Here is a 19,679-nt window from a genome sequence, read left to right on the forward strand (position 1 = left end):
AGGTTAAAACTTTGCAGATGTGTTTTTTAACCTTCTCCAGCTGTTTTCCTGTTAAAAAATTTAAGCTTCATGGGCAGTTCCTTGGTCCTCATGTCAGCAGGACTGATCTGATCTGCCATTTCTGCCAAATCAAAGATGTTTACTGTCCAGGCACACAATTGGACACATTTGGTTTTGAAATGAACACAGGTGTTCACGTGGTTATCTAATCAGCCAATCAGGTGGCAGCAGCACAATGCATAACATCATGCAGATACAGGTCAAGAGGTTCAGTTAATGTTCACATCAAACATCAGAATGAAGACACAGTATGAGCTCTGTGACTTGGATCGTGGCATGGATGTTGGTACCAGATGGGCTGGTTTGAGGATTGAGGATTTCAGAAGCTGCTGATCTCCTATGATTTTCACACACAACAATCTGTAGAGTTTACTCAGAATGGTGCGAAAAACAAAAAACATCTTGTGAGCGGAGGGTCTGCAGGCTGAAACATGAGAGATGATGAGAGAGATCAGAGGAGAATGATCAGACTGGTCTGAGCTGACAGGAAGTCTATAGTAACTCATATAGTTACTTTTTACAACCGCAGTGAGCAGAAAAGCATCTCAGAACGCACAACACGTCAAACCTCGAGGTGGATGGGCTCCAACAGCGGAAGACCACATCAGGTTCCTCTCCTGTCCAAGTGCTGAAGAAAACTAAACACTAGTCCTAATTTAAATTATTCAAAGTATGTTGGAGTACTTATCAATTGTGTGGATTTTAGACTTTGTATTTAAATATCCTTAAATCTGATGATGTATTACAGCAAAAAGAGAAATAATCACAGGAGTGAATACTTTCTGGAGGCTATCTATCTATCTATTGTATCGAGTTTAGCCAACAGTGGGCGGAGCACAGACAGACACGAGACAGTTTAAGTGATAACCGAAGTGTATTTATTTAAAGTTCGTGCTAGTGTGTGTGTGTGTAGGAGTGGTCCCTAGGGGGAAGTGCTCGTGTGCCGAGGTCGTCCGCAGGGCGGTAGGTGCCACGCTGGAGGTTTTCCAAGCCTGGAGTTGGGTTCTGTCCTTCCGCCTTGTCGTGGATACAGCCAAGGGGCGGCGCCTACGGTCGCGTGCAAGCTTTCTGCAAGAGACACGCCAGAAGTTAGTATATGCACCTGGAGAGTAATCTCTCCCTTTGCTAGCGGAGGATCGCCCTTTTATTCTCTTCCTTCGTATGCTGGATGGTGGAGAGCGAACGTGCTGCTTATCGGCCGCCAGCCGTGTGTGTTTCAGTAGCTCTGCCCTGCTGCCACGCGCTTGCCAGCTCTCCAAAACATTGGGGGTGCTGAAGCGGAGCTATCTCTTCAGCACCCCAGTGGCAGGAGCGCTCTTCCCTTTTTGTGCACCAGCCGCCGGTCTGTCGCCACAGTACCCCCCCTCAGCTCCGAGTCTACTGCTGCTGTATGTCGGGCTCACAGTGCATCCCGTCGTGAGAGGCCATCTGCGTTCCCGTGTTGAGCTCCCGCCCGGTACTGGACCTGGAAAGAGAAATCTTGTAATGCAAGGAACCATTGCGTTACCCTGGCGTTGGTGTCCTTGGCTTTGGCCATCCACTGCAAGGAAGCGTGGTCCGTCACAAGCGTGAAGTGCCGATCAGCCAGGTAGTCATGGCCCATTTTATCGCTAGTGCCTCTCTTTCTATGGCAGCATATCTCCTCTCAGCGGGTGACAGCTTCCTGCTGATGTAGAGGACCGGCTGTTCTTCTCTGTTGAAGGTCTGCGAGAGGACAGCACCCAGCCCAGTCTCGGATGTGTCGGTGTGCACAGAGAAGGGAAGGGTGAAGTCCGAGTTCTGCAGTACTGGGGCGCTGGTGAGAGCCTCCTTTAGGGCTTGGAACACCTGCTCCGCCCCTGCAGACCATTCCACCCGGTCTGGCAGGCCCTTCTTCGTAAGGTCTGAGAGGGGGGAAGCTACAGTGGAGAAGTTGGGCACGAACCCACAGTAATACCCCGCCAACCCCAAGAAGGCACATACCTGTTTCTTTGACGTGGGCCGGGGGTAGTCCTTCATTGCCTCTACTTTCTTCGCCTGCACCTTCAGCATACCCTGGCCAATACGGTAGCCCAGGTACTGTGCCTCAGTCAGCCCTAGGTGGCATTTCTTGGGGTTGGCTGTCAGCCCGGCCTTCGGGAGTTCTTCAGAACCTCCCCCAGATGGAATAGGTGGTCCAACCAAGTGGAGGAGTGGATGACCACATTGTCCAGGTAGGCGGCCGTGAACATACGATGGGGTTGCAGGACGATGTCCATCAGCCGCTGGAACGTTGCGGGCGCTCCATGTAGCCCGAAGGGGAGGACCCGGTACTGCCAGTGGCCATGCTGAAGGCCGTCTTTGGTTTCGCGTCTGGTGCCAGCACCACTTGCCAGTAGCCTTTCGTTAGGTCCAGGGTAGATATGAACCGGGCCCTCCCCAGTTGCTCCACGAGGTCGTCCACTCGGGGGAGGGGATAGCTATTGAACTCGGAGACCTGGTTCAGCTTCCGGTAGTCATTGCAGAGCCGCATACTTCCGTCTGGCTTCAGCACGACGATGATGGGGCTGTTGGACTCCTCTATGATGCGGTTCCGCAGCATTCGGCCGACCTCCTCCTCGATAGCCTTGCGAAGGGCCTCTGGGACACGATAGGGCCGCTGTCTTACCACTACTCCCGGGCGGGTCTTGATGTCGTGGTGGCCAGCTGCGCCATTCCTGGGGAGGTAGAAAACACATCAGTGAATTGGTCCACCAATTCTGTTAGCTCTTGTCTTTGTGTGGCGGTAAGATCTTCCCCCACTTCTACCAGGGTACCCTTGTCGTGATCTGTGCCTAGGGCCTTTTGCTTGTATTTTCTCATTTGTAAGTCGCTTTGGATAAAAGTGTCTGCTAAATGAATAAATGTAAATGTAAACGTAGGGCCGCAAACGCCAACACTATCGGCGGCGGTTCTATCCACTTCTTCAGCAGATTCATGTGGTAGACCTTTGTCTCCGCTCGCTTACCGGGCTACTGCAGGCGGTAGTTCACGCCGCCTTTCTGCTCGAGGACTGTGTATGGGCCCTGACACCGGGCCAGGAACTTGCAGGAGCTACTGGGCACTAGCAGGAGTACCCGATCGCCAGGTTGGAACTCCCAAGCCTGCGTTCTACAGTTGTACACCCTTTTCTGTTCTTCCTGGGCACCTCATATATATGCTCCTAAACGATTGGGGTCACCCGGTCAATATTCTCCCGCATCTCCTGCACGTAGTCGATGACCGAGCGGAACAGGGACGGCTGTTCCTCCCACGCTTCGTGGGCCGTGTCCAGCAGTACTTGAGGTCGCCGTCTGAAGAGCAGCTCGAAGGGGGTGAAGCCCGTGGACGCTTGGGGACACTCTCGAACGGCGAAGAGCACGTAGGGAAGGAGGAGGTCCCAGTTCCTTCCTTCCTCGCCTACCACCCGGTGTAACATCTGCTTTAGTGTCTGGTTGAACCTTTCGAAAAGTCCATCAGTTTGTGGGTGGTAGACAGACGTCTTGAGGTGTTTCACCTGAAACAGCCGACACAGATCAGACATTAGTTAGGACACAAAAGGCGTACCTTAGTCGGTCAGAATGTCTTTTTGGATCCCCACATGACTGAACAGGAGTACCGGTTCTCTGGCGATGTTGCGGTGGCGTTCTCCCTGCCCCAGGACATGTAGGCTGGCCGAACTGGGGCCTCCTTCCTTCACTGGGCTGGTTTTGACGGGTCCCGTGGGTGGCGGCCCCCTCCGGCCGGCCCAGAGTTTTGACTCTCATTCCGTGTCCCCAGATCCGGTTTCAGCGGCATGGTCTCCTCCTTGGGTGTCCCATCCGGTTTCGGTTGACCTCTTTTCCTTCGGCAGCACGCTGGCAGTTGGGCCGGCGTGGCGGCCCCCTTCTGGGTGGGCTATGGGGCGCTGCCCATCCCTGCCGAACTCCAAGAGGGGCAGGGCATGTTCTAGTGCAGTTAGTAGCTCCTTGGGGGTCCTGGGAGCTCGTATTCCCACAGCTTGGCGTTCTGGGGGGCGGCAGAGCTCTCAGGAACCATTCCATGGCCACGTTTTCTGCCACCTCGATGGTGGTGCACTGGTCAGGGTGGAGCCGTCATTTGGTGAGGCGCAGAAGGGTGTCCATCTTTCCACGGGGCTTGGCCCCCGGCCGGTAGCTCCACCGGTGGAACTCCGCTGCCGCCTGGTGGGAAGGTTGGCCACACCATGCCAACATCTCCTTTTTTACCTCTCCGCCGTCAGTCCGCCGCGTCCTCAGGAGAGAGGGCGTAGTACGTGGTGCTTGCCTCTCTGGAGAGCAAAGGACCAAGAATGCGCGGCCAGGCTTCCATGACCCAGTCTTCTTGGTGGGCGACCTGTTCGAAGGCCTCGAGGTAGGTCTCGATGTCGTCTTCTGGGGTCAGGCGGGGGACAAGGTGCCGGGCTTCTCAGCCGGGGTCCCGGAGAAGTGGGGCCGCTTTCAGGGCCAGCAGCTCCTGGGTAGTGACTCGCATGCTTTGGGCGAGCTGCTGCGTCTTGGCCTGCTGCTGGAGACTAGTCTCCATGAGACGCTGTAGCATGGGATCCATGGTAATTATATCTATATAAGCACCTTTTTTTTTCCAGTGTGGTTTTTCTTCTGTTTTTTATTTGTTTGTTTTTTTTTTTTGTTTTTCCCCAGTGTGGTTCTTCTTCTGTTTTTTTTTTTTGTTGTTTTTTTTTTTAGGTGGGTGTGTCTGTGCTCAATGCCCACATCCTCCACCGGTGTGGAGAGTTTAGCCAACAGTGGGCGGAGCACAGACAGACACGACAGTTTAAGTGATAACCGAAGTGTATTTATTTAAAGTTCTTGCTAGTGTGTGTGCGTGTAGGAGTGGTCCCTAGGGGGAAGTGCTCGTGTGCCGAGGTCGTCTGCAGGGCAGTAGGTGCCGCGCTGGAGGTTTTCCGAGCCTGGAGTCGGGTTCGGTCCTTCTGCCTCATCGCGGATATACAGACAAGGGGCGGAGCCTTCGGTCGCGTGCAAGCTTTCTGCAAGAGACACACCAGAAGTTAGTATACGCACCTGGAGAGTCCTCTCTCCCTTTGCTAGTGAAGGATTGCCCTTTTATACTCTCCCTTGGTCTGCTGGATGGTGGAGAGCGAACGCGCTGCTTATCAGCCGCCAGCCATGTGTGTTTCGGCGGCTCCGCCCCACCGCCACGCGCTCGCCGGCTGTCCAAGACATTGGGGGTGCTGAAGCGGAGCTGTCTCTTCAGCACCCCAGCGGGAGGAGCGCTCTTCCCTTTTTGTGCACCAGCCACCGGTCTGTCGCCACACTGTCTATCTATCTATCTATCTATCTATCTATTAGGCTCGAGAAGATAATTATGTTGTTTCAGTGTAATATTCATTATGATCTCTACCTCTTCTTACACAGTAGGTGGCAGTAGTAGCATGGGGTAGTAGCATGTAGAGCACAAGGTTTGCGAGTGGGAATCTAACTGCCTCAAAGCACGCTTATTTAATATTCCAAAAAGTTAAGCTGCACACGTTTCATTCGACCCGTGTTAATTAAAAAATAATACAGAAACAGCCTTTAGTACACTACTGCTCAACATTTTCACACTGTCCAGTCAAAGCAGGTCCGTAGTGTAGCCATCTGAGGGGTTTACCATAAACCTCTGTATATATACGTGCACTCTGGGTTCTGTGTGCTGCGCTTGACACAAGTCACACTCGAGTCTATAATGATTCAGAAGCAGGTCGTGTGTTTTTGCTGGAAGTGGACTGACCAGTGGACTGAAGAGTGGAGGGACCAGTGGACTGATTTCAGAAATAACATGTTAATAATCTATTTTTCTTATATTACAGTCTATTGATATTGCAGTGGTTGGATTAGTTGTCATTACAAAATAAATGTATTCAAATATTTTATTTGTGGCAATATTGCCTGATGAAGCCTGTGCCAGTGTACATCTTGTATCGCGGCTTTAGTGTATCGTCTCATGCCTACTGTTTATCTGTCTATCAGTTCGTCTGTCTGTCTGTCTGTTGTTCAGAACAATAGTTTGTGCACCCTTCAGACATAATGAAACCAGTATATAATACTGTCTGTGTGTTTAATGTGTTTAATATGTTCTTGTTTTTTTCTCATGCAGGGAAAAACCACGTGTGTAAGTTTATCGGCTGTGGCAGAAACGAGAAGTTCAATTATGTGGTCATGCAGCTACAGGTAGAGCACTCTCTCTCTCTCTCTCTCTCTCTCTCTCTCTCTCTCTCTCTCTCTCTCTCTCTGTCTCTCTGTGTGTATTTCTGTGTGTGTGAGAGAGAGATAATGATTTTTCAGCACTAACTTCACTGTCTCTCTCTCTCTCTCTCTCTCTCTCTCTCTCTCTCTCTCTCTCTCTCGCTCTCTCTCTCTCCCTCTCTTTAGGGGAGGAACCTTGCTGATTTGAGACGCAGCCAGCCTCGTGGAACGTTCTCCATGAGTACCACACTGCGTTTAGGGAAACAGATTCTGGAGGCCATCGAGGCCATTCACTCTGTCGGCTTCCTGCACCGAGACATCAAACCTGTACGATAATCTTCTCACGCACACACACACACACGCACACGCGCGCACACACACTCTCCATGGCCGAGTTCCTGGGTACTTTTCTGCAGAACACAGACTAATGGGGGTGGAGCTTGCTGTGCTGAACAGTGCTGATTGGTTAAACTCACCCTTATACCCGCCTCTTTTCAAAAGTTAGATCCATTAGAAAATTGTTTAAATTCAGTTCACATACTTTACTCTGGCAAGTCTAAAACAACACAGGAGTGTGTGTTGTATATTATATATACTACCCCTACCCCCTCATTCCCTCGACGGACTTGCTCTGAGAACACCGTCCACACTGTGAAGCACGGTGGTGTCAGCATCATGTTCAGCGTTCCCCTTGTCCTCTTGGGCGTGTCTCTGACTAATCCCCTCTTTACCTGCTCACTCTCGTCAGGATTATAATCAAACCCTGATTAATACTTTTCCAGAACTAATCTAGGTTTATTAGGGTTCACAGTAATGGTGGTGAATTCTTATGCACAGTGCTCTATGTCACACATTCACACAGACCACAGTGAAGATGTTTTTTCCCTCTTCCTGCAGTCGAACTTCGCCATGGGTCGGCTGCCGTCCACCTACAGGAAGTGCTACATGCTGGACTTTGGCCTCGCTCGTCAGTACACCAACACTACCGGAGAAGTGCGGCCTGTGAGTCGCTCTACACACCCTACAGTCACACAATCACAACACGACTAACAACAACCGTTAACTTCCTCTTAGCGTCATGGGTCATCATCCTTACTGCTCTCAGCCAATCAGAACACACCGTTTTGGATTTAGATTAGTGATGAATGACATGATGAAAACTCTGATTAAATACCTGATTAACATTAGTGACATCATCAGTCATTAACTTTATTAATGGGAATATCACAGCCGTGTAAATACTTGTTTCTAATTGGCTGGCAGGTGTGTAACAATGTAACCATGACAACAATTTTAAGTAATGTTTTAATCTACAGTTATTATGATTTATTATCAGCTTCGATAAACAACATGCACGACAGCAAGATAACATCATCCGAGACGTAACCATAGCAACAATCTTAAGCTTAGCCTACTGATATATGGGAGTCAGCTTTAAACCGATCCAATAAGCCGCTATTTTCACTTAACAGGAAGTAAAATCACACAGAGTCCTGATGTGTTTAACATCTGTAACATCAGCTGTAGGGACAGATTATATACGTAGATCTAATGAAATGGTCACGACTTTTTAAAACGTGAAGACGTTATTTCTGTACGGTGTTCTTGCTTGTTCATTGTTATTGAGCTGAGCTTTGCATTGTACACACACACACACACACACACACACACACACACACACACACACTATGCTATTTCTGGAGCACTGGTTATGAAACATTGGAGCATTTCTTTTAGTTGATATGAGAGAGATGATTTTTTATGTTGTGTGTGAGCAGTAAGATAATGCACTTCCCCGTTATGAGCTCCTGATGAGACTGTAGAGAGAAAATCACTGAAACCGGAGCTGGACTGGTGATGGATTCACAGTCCGACCCGATACAGTAGAATATATCTGATTAGAGACTCTAATTTCCAATAGAAATGATATGAAGGTGCATATGGACATCTGACTGCAGCCTCTGCCCAGCCTAGGGCTTCCTCTGCCTAACCTGGGGCTTCCTCTGTCCACGCTTCCTCTGCCCAGCCTGGGGCTTCCTCTGCCCAGCCTGGGGCTTCCTCTGTCTAACCTGGGGCTTCCTCTGCCCAACCTGGGGCCTCCTCTGCCTTACCAGGGGCTTCCTCTGCCCAACCTGGGGCTTCCTCTGCCCAGCCTAAGGCTTCCTCTGTCTAACCAGGGGCTTCCTCTGCCCAGCCTAGGGCTTCCTCTGCCCAACCTGGGGCTTCCTCTGCCCAACCTGGGGCTTCCTCTGCCTAACCAGGGGCTTCCTCTGCCCAACCTGGGGCTTCCTCTGCCCAACCTGGGGCTTCCTCTGCCCAGCCTAGGGCTTCCTCTGTCTAACCAGGGGCTTCCTCTGCCCAACCTGGGGCTTCCTCTGCCCAGCCTGGGGCTTCCTCTGTCTAACCAGGGGCTTCCTCTGCCCAACCTGGGGCTTCCTCTGCCCAGCCTGGGGCTTCCTCTGTCTAACCAGGGGCTTCCTTTGCCCAGCCTAGGGCTTCCTCTGCCCAACCAGGGGCTTCCTCTGCCCAGGCTTCCTCTGCCCAGTCTGGGGCTTCCTCTGCCCAACCAGGGGCTTCCTCTACCCAACCAGGGGCTTCCTCTGCCCAGTCTGGGGCTTCCTCTGCCCAACCAGGGGCTTCCTCTGCCCAGTCTGGGGCTTCCTCTGCTCAGCCTGGGGCTATCTCTGCCTAACCAGGGGCTTCCTCTACCCAACCAGGGGCTACCTTGGCCAGCCTAGGGCTTCCTCTGTCTAACCAGGGGCTTCCTCTGCCCAACCAGGGGCTTCCTCTGCCCAGTCTGGGGCTTCCTCTGCCCAACCAGTGGCTTTTCGCCCAGCGTGTATCTTCACACCATCAGTATTTGACACTGCAGTAATACACTACTGTCAGTGAATGGAATCTCGAGCCTCTAAAAGTGTCACAGAAATGTAAAATTCAGTGTGATTTTATCTAAAAAATCTATTTTTATTCCAGTAATTTCATCACCTGCAGCAGAAGCACACTACCAGTACGACTGTTTCACATTTCTTTATCAGATTATTTATCAACACTGTTTAATTTAAACCCCGAGAATCGGAGACCTTTTTTAACGTGTGTTCTTTTGCGTAATGTATTTTTAAAATTCTGTATTAGTTCTTTCTCTCTGTGATTATAAGACTCATTTTAAATAAGTAATATATCTATAAAACAATGATAATAAAAATAAAAACAAATAAATGTGATTATAATAAACATCTCACTCTGGATTTAAATTTTATTACATATTTATTTGACATATTGTTTAATTTCATGTCATTGTTGTACTTTCTGTTCACGTTATTTTATGTTTTATGCTTTTTCTACATTTTATTGTTTTATATTTTGCAGTTTTTGGCCTTTATGTTGGAAGCGCATGTTTTTCCCAGTGTGTAAGACCCTCATTACCATATCAGCTGTTAGAGTGTGAGTGTTTCACCTGCTTTCTTCTCTAACCATCCACTGATTTAATCACCTCACCCCTGACCTGTAGAACCTGTAGAACCTGTAGTGTTCAACATGATGTGGAGTAGAGAACCCAAATAATCCCAAATTTATCCCACCTATTCCACATGTCCCTGACTTTCAGTTAACGATTTAAGAAATAATAATTTACACAAATTTACACCTCTGTACATTTATATTATTGTAGTAGCAGAAAATATATTTATTTACATTTATTTACATTTCTGTTCTACTAAAAGTTAATCATCGTTTAGCTTCCATTATATCAAAAAAGATCAGATTTATTATTATTGATATACCAACTATAACAAATCAAATCCATCGTCTTATATATTTGTATATATATATAAATAAATAAAACTTTCAATTAGAGGAACTTCATTACAATACATAAATATTTTGTTTTAATGAAACAGAATTGCACCTGTACAGCGCCTTTTTCAAATAAAGCGACTTTAATGATATTTTTCTCAATTAAATCTAACAAATTATTAATATATTATTTACAGCAGATAAAAACCTTTAAAAAAAAAAAGTCTTATTTTTATTGAAAGATGCATCAGGTATATGAGATATTATACTGTATTTATATTTTTCTACATTATATACACAACATCTAACAACTTTACTGATATGAAATTAATCATCAACCAATCGTTAAATTTAATTTAAAAAATAAACTTTAATTGATTGATCAGATCAAATCGTCCAGACGATATACATCAATTCAATTCTAAACTTTATTGCTATATTTTCTCAAATTAAATTAATCATCAGATTCATGTATATATAAAATTATTGATAAACTAATAGATATATTCGATCTATCTACTAAATGAAGATTGAAATCAACATGAATTTAACGAACAGTTTTATTGAGACTGATTTTGTTGATTTACACAATACACAGTTTCATACAGAAAATCTACATAAATGATATAAAAGATGAAATATTATAACAATATATTGGTTTAAACTCAGTTTTATGCTTCAGCACAACCACTCATTCTCACACCAATACTTTTTATGTTGAATAGTTGTAAAAGAATATGTTTTTTCTCCTCAGTGTTTAATCATTGTGTTTCTTTAGCCGAGAACGGTGGCGGGATTTCGGGGAACGGTGCGGTACGCTTCAGTCAACGCTCACAAGAACAAAGTGAGAAGTGTGCACTTCATCTCCATCTCTACTGCAGGACAATTCATTCTTAACACATTATTCATCTTTCCTCATGTTAACCACCTTTTTATATCATTATCAAGAGTTTTATCAGTAACATTCAACAGTGCACTGATGTAGTTAATTATATAGTACATAAACGATTATATTAATGAGGCTTAATAGTATTACTTTGTGTTATAGAGTGTAATAATATAATAACTAATATAAAACGTTTACCATTGGTGTGATGGAACAGGAAATGGGACGTCATGATGATCTGTGGTCGTTGTTCTACATGCTGGTGGAGTTTACTGTGGGACAGTTACCATGGAGGAAGATCAAAGACAAGGTGAGGGGACATCACGTGTCAGTCAGATATTTTACAGCATTAATCATCTTGATGAAGGATCAAAACGAAAGCCTGAGGATTTGAGAAATCTATTTAACTTTAAATTGAGTAGAGTGTGATTTGGAGCTCTTTTTAGTTGATCTGATTTATGGTGGCGCGCACAGTGGCTTAGTGGTTAGCACGTTCACCTCACAGGGTCCTCACGTACGTCCTCCAGGGTCGGGGGTTCGATTCCCACCGTGGTCCTGTGTGTGTGGAGTTTGCACGTTCTCCCCGTGCTGCGGGGGTTTCCTCCGGGTACTCCGGTTTCCTCCCCCAGTCTAAACACATGCATGGTAGTCTGATTGGCGTGTCCAAAGTGTCCGTAGTGTATGAATGGGTGTGTGAGCGTGTATATGATTGTGCCCTGCGATGGACTGGCACCCTGTCCAGGGTGTACCCCGCCTTGTGCCCCATGCTCCCTGGGATAGGCTCCAGGTTCCCCGTGACCCTGAAAAGGATAAGCAGTATAAGCATATGGATGGATGGATGGATGGATGATTTATGGTGGATATCAAAAGTTTACACACCCCTGTTAAAATGGCAGGTTTTTGTGATGTAATAAATGAAACTAAGATGAATTATGTGAGAACATTTTCTACCGTTATTGTGAAATTCTAACCTGTTAATTAAAGTGAAAAATAATAAGAATCATTTTAGGGGGAAAAAAAAAAAGAAAAAGAAAAAATGTACAATAACCTGGTTGTATAAGTTTGCACACCCCTAAACTAACACTTAGTTGAAGCATTCATAGATTTAATTACAGCATTCAGTGTTTTGGGGTAAGAGTCCATCAGTTTAGCACATCTTCACTTAGCAAAAGCTTTCTAACTCTGTCAGGTGGGTGGGGCGTGTCCTGTACAGCGCCGTCCAATATACACAGCTGTCTGATATACAGCCGTCCAATATATACAGCCATCTGATATACAGCATACAGCACCGTCCAATATACAGCCATCCGATATACAGCATACAGCGCCGTCTTATATACCGCCATCCGATATACAGCCGTCCAATATACAGCCGTCCGATATACAGCATACAGCGCCGTCTTATATACCGCCGTCTGATATACAGCCGTCCAATATACAGCCGTCCGATATACAGCATACAGCGCCGTCTTATATACCGCCATCCGATATACAGCCGTCCAATATACAGCCGTCCGATATACAGCATACAGCGCCGTCTTATATACCGCCATCCGATATACAGCCGTCCAATATACAGCCGTCCGATATACAGCATACAGCGCCGTCTTATATACCGCCATCCGATATACAGCCGTCCAATATACAGCCGTCCGATATACAGCATACAGCGCCGTCTTATATACCGCCATCCGATATACAGCCGTCCAATATACAGCCGTCCGATATACAGCATACAGCGCCGTCTTATATACCGCCATCCGATATACAGCCGTCCAATATACAGCCGTCCGATATACAGCATACAGCGCCGTCTTATATACCGCCATCCGATATACAGCCGTCCAATATACAGCCGTCCGATATACAGCATACAGCGCCGTCTTATATACCGCCATCCGATATACAGCCGTCCAATATACAGCCGTCCGATATACAGCATACAGCGCCGTCTTATATACCGCCGTCCGATATACAGCCGTCCAATATACAGCCGTCCGATATACAGCATACAGCGCCGTCTTATATACCGCCATCCGATATACAGCCGTCCAATATACAGCCGTCCGATATACAGCATACAGCGCCGTCTTATATACCGCCATCCGATATACAGCCGTCCAATATACAGCCGTCCGATATACAGCATACAGCGCCGTCTTATATACCGCCATCCGATATACAGCCGTCCAATATACAGCCGTCCGATATACAGCATACAGCGCCGTCTTATATACCGCCATCCGATATACAGCCGTCCAATATACAGCCGTCCGATATACAGCATACAGCGCCGTCTTATATACCGCCATCCGATATACAGCCGTCCAATATACAGCCGTCCGATATACAGCATACAGCGCCGTCTTATATACCGCCATCCGATATACAGCCGTCCAATATACAGCCGTCCGATATACAGCATACAGCGCCGTCTTATATACCGCCATCCGATATACAGCCGTCCAATATACAGCCGTCCGATATACAGCATACAGCGCCGTCTTATATACTGCCGTCTGATATACAGCCGTCCAATATACAGCATACAGCGCCATCTTATATACCGCCATCCGATATACAGCCGTCCAATATACAGCCGTCCGATATACAGCATACAGCGCCGTCTTATATACCGCCGTCTGATATACAGCCGTCCAATATACAGCATACAGCGCCATCTTATATACCGCCATCCGATATACAGCCGTCCAATATACAGCCGTCCGATATACAGCATACAGCGCCATCTTATATACCGCCATCCGATATACAGCCGTCCAATATACAGCCGTCCGATATACAGCATACAGCGCCATCTTATATACCGCCATCCGATATACAGCCGTCCAATATACAGCCGTCCGATATACAGCATACAGCGCCGTCTTATATACCGCCATCCGATATACAGCCGTCCAATATACAGCCGTCCGATATACAGCATACAGCGCCGTCTTATATACCGCCATCCGATATACAGCCGTCCAATATACAGCCGTCCGATATACAGCATACAGCGCCGTCTTATATACCGCCATCCGATATACAGCCGTCCAATATACAGCCGTCCGATATACAGCATACAGCGCCGTCTTATATACCGCCATCCGATATACAGCCGTCCAATATACAGTTGTCCGATATACAGCATACAGCGCCGTCTTATATACCGCCGTCCGATATACAGCCGTCCAATATACAGCCGTCCGATATACAGCATACAGCGCCGTCTTATATACCGCCGTCCGATATACAGCCGTCCAATATACAGCCGTCCGATATACAGCATACAGCGCCGTCTTATATACCGCCATCCGATATACAGCCGTCCAATATACAGCCGTCCGATATACAGCATACAGCGCCATCTTATATACCGCCATCCGATATACAGCCGTCCAATATACAGCCGTCCGATATACAGCATACAGCACCGTCTTATATACCGCCGTCTGATATACAGCCGTCCAATATACAGCATACAGCGCCATCTTATATACCGCCATCCGATATACAGCCGTCCAATATACAGCCGTCCGATATACAGCATACAGCGCCGTCTTATATACCGCCGTCTGATATACAGCCGTCCAATATACAGCATACAGCGCCATCTTATATACCGCCATCCGATATACAGCCGTCCAATATACAGCCGTCCGATATACAGCATACAGCGCCATCTTATATACCGCCATCCGATATACAGCCGTCCAATATACAGCCGTCCGATATACAGCATACAGCGCCGTCTTATATACCGCCGTCCGATATACAGCCGTCCAATATACAGCCGTCCGATATACAGCATACAGCGCCGTCTTATATACCGCCATCCGATATACAGCCGTCCAATATACAGCCGTCCGATATACAGCGTATAGCGCCATCTTATATACCGCCATCCGATATACAGCCGTCCAATATACAGCCGTCCGATATACAGCATACAGCGCCGTCTTATATACCGCCATCTGATATACAGCCGTCCAATATACAGCCGTCCGATATACAGCATACAGCGCCGTCTTATATACCGCCATCCGATATACAGCCGTCCAATATACAGCCGTCCGATATACAGCATACAGCGCCGTCTTATATACCGCCGTCCGATATACAGCTCCGTCTGATACACAGTGTACAATGCTGTCTGATTTAGTGTCATATTCAGACTCCTGGGAGGTACACAGGCCACGCCTCCTCACATCATGCACTCATTTAAATATTTTGAATATTTAATATGAACGAGACAGAGTGATATTCCTCTTATTATTATTATTATTGTGTGTGTTTGTGTACAGGAGCAGGTTGGTCAGATTAAAGAGCGTTACGAACACAAGATGCTGCTGAAACACATGCCGTCTGAGTTTTATATTTTTCTAGACCATGTGTTCGGCCTGGATTATTACACCAAACCTGATTACCAGGTAAACACACCTCAGATCTTCTTCTCCACAAACACACCTCAGATCTTCTTCTCCACAAACACACCTCAGATCTTCTTCTCCACAAACACACCTCAGATCTTCTTCTACCAAACACACCTCAGATCTTCTTCTACCAAACACACCTCAGATCTTCTTCTCCACAAACACACCTCACATCTTCTTCTCCACAAACACACCTCAGATCTTCTTCTCCACAAACACACCTCAGATCTTCTTCTACCAAACACACCTCAGATCTTCTTCTCCACAAACGCACCTCAGATCTTCTCCACAAACACTCCTCAGATCTTCTTCTCCACAAACACTCCTCAGATCTTCTCCACAAACACTCCTCAGATCTTCTTCTCCACAAACACTCCTCAGATCTTCTCCACAAACACTCCTCAGATCTTCTCCACAAACACTCCTCAGATCTTCTCCACAAACACTCCTCAGATCTTCTTCTCCACAAACACACCTCAGATCTTCTTCTCCACAAACACACCTCAGATCTTGTTCTCCACAAACACACCTCAGATCTTCTTCTCTACAGACATCTGATTTGACTTTATAGACGGTGAAGAGTTTATAAGTAAATATTGTGCACTTTAAGTAAAATTTCAGCTCCAGTTTGATTGAGAGAATCTGTCAGTCATCGTGTAATAATGTCATGAGGACACGCCCACAATTCGATTGGATGACTTTGGTTTATTTTTTTATTAAATTAGGTACTATAGTTAAATTTATTACTACAGTAGTTAATGTGCTAATAAAACATCTGTCTCTCTCTCTGTCTGTCTCTCTCCATCTCTCGCTTGCCTGTCTGTCTCTCTCTGTCTGTCTGTGTCTCTCTCTCACTCTCTGTCTCTCTTTCTGTCTGTGTCTCTCTCTCTTTCCATCTCTCGCTCGCCTGTCTCTCTGTCTGTCTGTGTCTCTCTCTCACTCTCTCTGTCTCTCTCTTTCTGTCTGTCTCTCTCTCCATCTCTCGCTCGCCTGTCTGTCTGTCTCTGTGTCTCTCTCTCACTCTCTCTGTCTCTCTCTTTCTGTCTGTGTCTCTCTCTCTCCATCTCTCGCTCGCCTGTCTGTCTGTCTGTGTGTGTCTCTCTCTCTGCCTCTCTCTTTCTGTCTGTGTCTCTCTCTGTCTGTCTGTCTCTCTCTGTCTCTCTCTGTCTCTCTTTCTGTCTCTCTTTCTCTGTCGGTCTCTTTCTCTGTCTCTCGCTCTCTCCATCTTTCGCTCGCCTGTCTGTCTCTCTGTCTGTCTGTGTCTCTCTCTCACTCTCTCTGTCTCTCTGTCTGTGTCTCTCTCTGTCTGTCTCTCTCTCTCCATCTCTCTCTCTCTTTCTCCCTGTAGTTGTTGATGTCGGTGTTTGAGAACAGTATGAAGGAGAGAGTAATTACAGAAAACGAGCCATTTGATTGGGAGAAATCGGGAACTGATTTGTCGTCGAACAGCATGGCCACGCCTCCTCAACAGAACACACGGCAAACTGCAGCGATAGTCGGGTAAACACACACACACACACACACACACACACACACACACACACACACTCAAACTCAGTATTAGTATTTATATCATTACACTTCAGTCACACTCCGCCTCGCCCCGCCCCGCCATGCCCCGCCTCGCCTCGCCCCGCCCTTGGTGTGTGATGGATGCGCTGTGTCTCGTTTTGTTCTTCACTTGAGCTGCTCTGCGTTCTTGACATTGGCATTCACACCTGATCTCCATCTCCTCTCCATCTTCTGCTCTTTTCACCATCATAGTGTGATAGCTACAGTGGAGTTTACACACCCCTTGGCTAAAGATATTGAGTCTTTCTACTGTACATTTCTCATGTGTTGGGCGTCTACTTAATTCACATCAGATGTAAATTTACACAGAATTTTACGAGAATCGCTCAGAGACATTAATTTCAGCTGTAATTCTCTATATCAGAATTCCAACAGGTTAAAAGTTTACATACACCAAGTTCACTTTCTCTTTAAACAGTCTGATAGCTTGCAGAAATTGATGTAATGACTTTTAGAAGCATTTGATTGGCCAGTGGTCATAATTAGGAGTTAATTAGGAGCACCTGCAGCTGTAAAAGGGCCGACCTTTAGAGACAAATGCCTTCTAGCCATTGATACCGTGAGAACATCCAATCACCAAATACAAGAGCTGAGAAACGAAATGGTGGACCTCCACAAGTCCGGTTCTTCTGTAGTAGCAGTTTCCAAACAACTGAAGGTACCACGAGCATCTGTACAAACATCTGCATGGTTCAGGAAAGAGGCATAAATGAACTCCCAGTGATGAATGAACTTGGTCTGCAGGTCTGAAACCTTCAACTGAACACCAAAACAACAACAAAGGAACTGGTGAAGGAGTTGGAGGCATGAGGTAGTAAAGTATGTACATCCACCATGAAGAGAGGTCTACATCACCATGGCCTGAGAGACTCATGAGGAAGAAGAAAGGGTGAGGCCTTTAATCTGAAGAACATCACCCCGACTGTGAAGCATGGTGGTGGCAGCATCATGTTGTGTTTTGCTGCAAAAGGAACTGGTGGCCTCATGAGGAAGGATGATTATCTACAAATACTGACATCAAGACATCAGGCAGAAAGTTAAAGCTGGACCTTCCAGCCGTACAGTGACCTTCATCAAACCTCCAGCAGTTACTCAACAGATTAAAGACACAAAGTGAACGGATTGGAGTGACCATCTCAAAGTCCTGAGCTGAATCCTGTAGAACATCTGTTGACTGATCTGAAGAAGTGTCTCTGAGTGAGGAGGTCCACACACACACACAAACACACACACACTCACCTCCTTCTGACATCACAGCTCCCCCTGTTTTAAACTTCTACATTATTGCTACATATATGACTGAGTTACAGCAGTTCTGTCAGGACTGAAAATCTGATGCAGTAAATAAAAGCTGAAATAAATCGTTCTCTTTGATTTTTTTGAAGTGAACTCTTATGGAAATAAAGTAGATACTCTAACGTACTTAACAGGAAATGTTCGTGAGGAACTGAGTTTGAACGTCTTTAGCCTTGTTTGTGAACTTTTGGCCTCAACTGTACATCTATAACTAGGCAGTAATTTGGTTCTCTTGGTGTAATCTGGGTTTATAATGACCTTCTTGTGACTTAGATGCATCTCTGTCTTTAGTAATTAACTGTGCATTTATTATTTTTATGCAGCGTGGTGAACGTGACTCCGGTTCCTGGCGAGTTACCGAGGGAGAACACGGACGACGTGCTTCAGGATGAGCACCTGAGCGATCAGGAGAACGCCCCACCCGTGCCGTTACCCATAAGGCCAGGCGAGGTGGCTCTGGTGCCCCCTGGTGGAGAGGTGTGGGAAGACACTGACTTCAATCGCAACAAACTCAGGATCAGCATCAGTAAGGTATGGGTTCACACTCAGTTCAATTCAATCAACGGACATTGTCCCAGGGCAGCGTTACAGAAATATATACATTCAGGATATAGATGTTAAATGTATGAATTTATCACTAATGAGCAGACAGAGGCGACGGTGGTGAGGAAAAACTCCCTGAGACGATATGAGGAAGAAACCTTGAGAGGAACCAGACTCAGAAGGAACCCGTCCTCATCTGGGTGACACCGGATAGTGCGATTATAAATAAATACACCCCTTCTATAAATATGCTAATACTACATGCTGAAATAGTTGCAGTTGGAAATTCATTACAGTTTCTACAGGAAGTCTGTTGTGTTGAACTTCTCCACTGGTCACTGATGGAGACTCGAGTATAAAACTGTTTGTGGTGATTGTAGTGCTAAAGCTATCATAGTATATCTGTTCATATGAACTGAGGTCCAGAGCATCTTTATGGTGTTTAAGTGGAACCGTCCTCAGTAATCTCAGTGATCTTTATACTGCACCATGTGGGACATCCTCAGCAGCAGCATGTGACCTCCACCTGATGATCCAACCAGAAGTAGGACATCAGGATGGATCAGGCAGGTCCGGAGAGCAGAAGGGGTCAGGATCACTGGCATCTCAGGAGTATCATGTAGCTCGACAGATAGAGAGAGGGAGGGAGAGAGAGAGAGAGAGAGAGATTATTAGCTGTGGTTATTGCCCTGTAATGGTTAAGGACAATGTAGTTTGCATGAGTGAAAGCAGGGATGGCAAGACTAGCTATGACCTCATAACTAAAATGGAGAACCAGAAGGGAACACAGGCATGAGGACTCCCTGGGACATAATGTAGCCAGTCACTCCACTCCAAGTGGGGGGAGAGAGACAGCATCCAAACATCCCAGTTCACCTCAACACTCTCTACCTGTGATCCTCTAGATCTGCTCCT

At 46.6% G+C, this 19,679-nt stretch overlaps 1 protein-coding gene across 1 annotated transcript in view; it reads left to right on the forward strand.

Moving 5' to 3' along the window:
- ttbk1b (tau tubulin kinase 1b) overlaps positions 1-19,679 on the forward strand; it is a 55,597-nt gene that overhangs the window by 18,480 nt on the left and 17,438 nt on the right. The window contains exons 4-11 of the mRNA XM_053633662.1: positions 6,151-6,224; positions 6,426-6,566; positions 7,137-7,241; positions 10,810-10,875; positions 11,135-11,227; positions 15,225-15,350; positions 16,702-16,853; positions 18,545-18,752. Coding sequence (XP_053489637.1) covers positions 6,151-6,224; positions 6,426-6,566; positions 7,137-7,241; positions 10,810-10,875; positions 11,135-11,227; positions 15,225-15,350; positions 16,702-16,853; positions 18,545-18,752 — 965 coding nt within the window. The remainder of the gene's footprint in view (positions 1-6,150; positions 6,225-6,425; positions 6,567-7,136; positions 7,242-10,809; positions 10,876-11,134; positions 11,228-15,224; positions 15,351-16,701; positions 16,854-18,544; positions 18,753-19,679) is intronic.

Source organism: Ictalurus furcatus, chromosome 9, assembly GCF_023375685.1.
Source record: "Ictalurus furcatus strain D&B chromosome 9, Billie_1.0, whole genome shotgun sequence".
Lineage (NCBI taxonomy): Eukaryota > Metazoa > Chordata > Actinopteri > Siluriformes > Ictaluridae > Ictalurus > Ictalurus furcatus.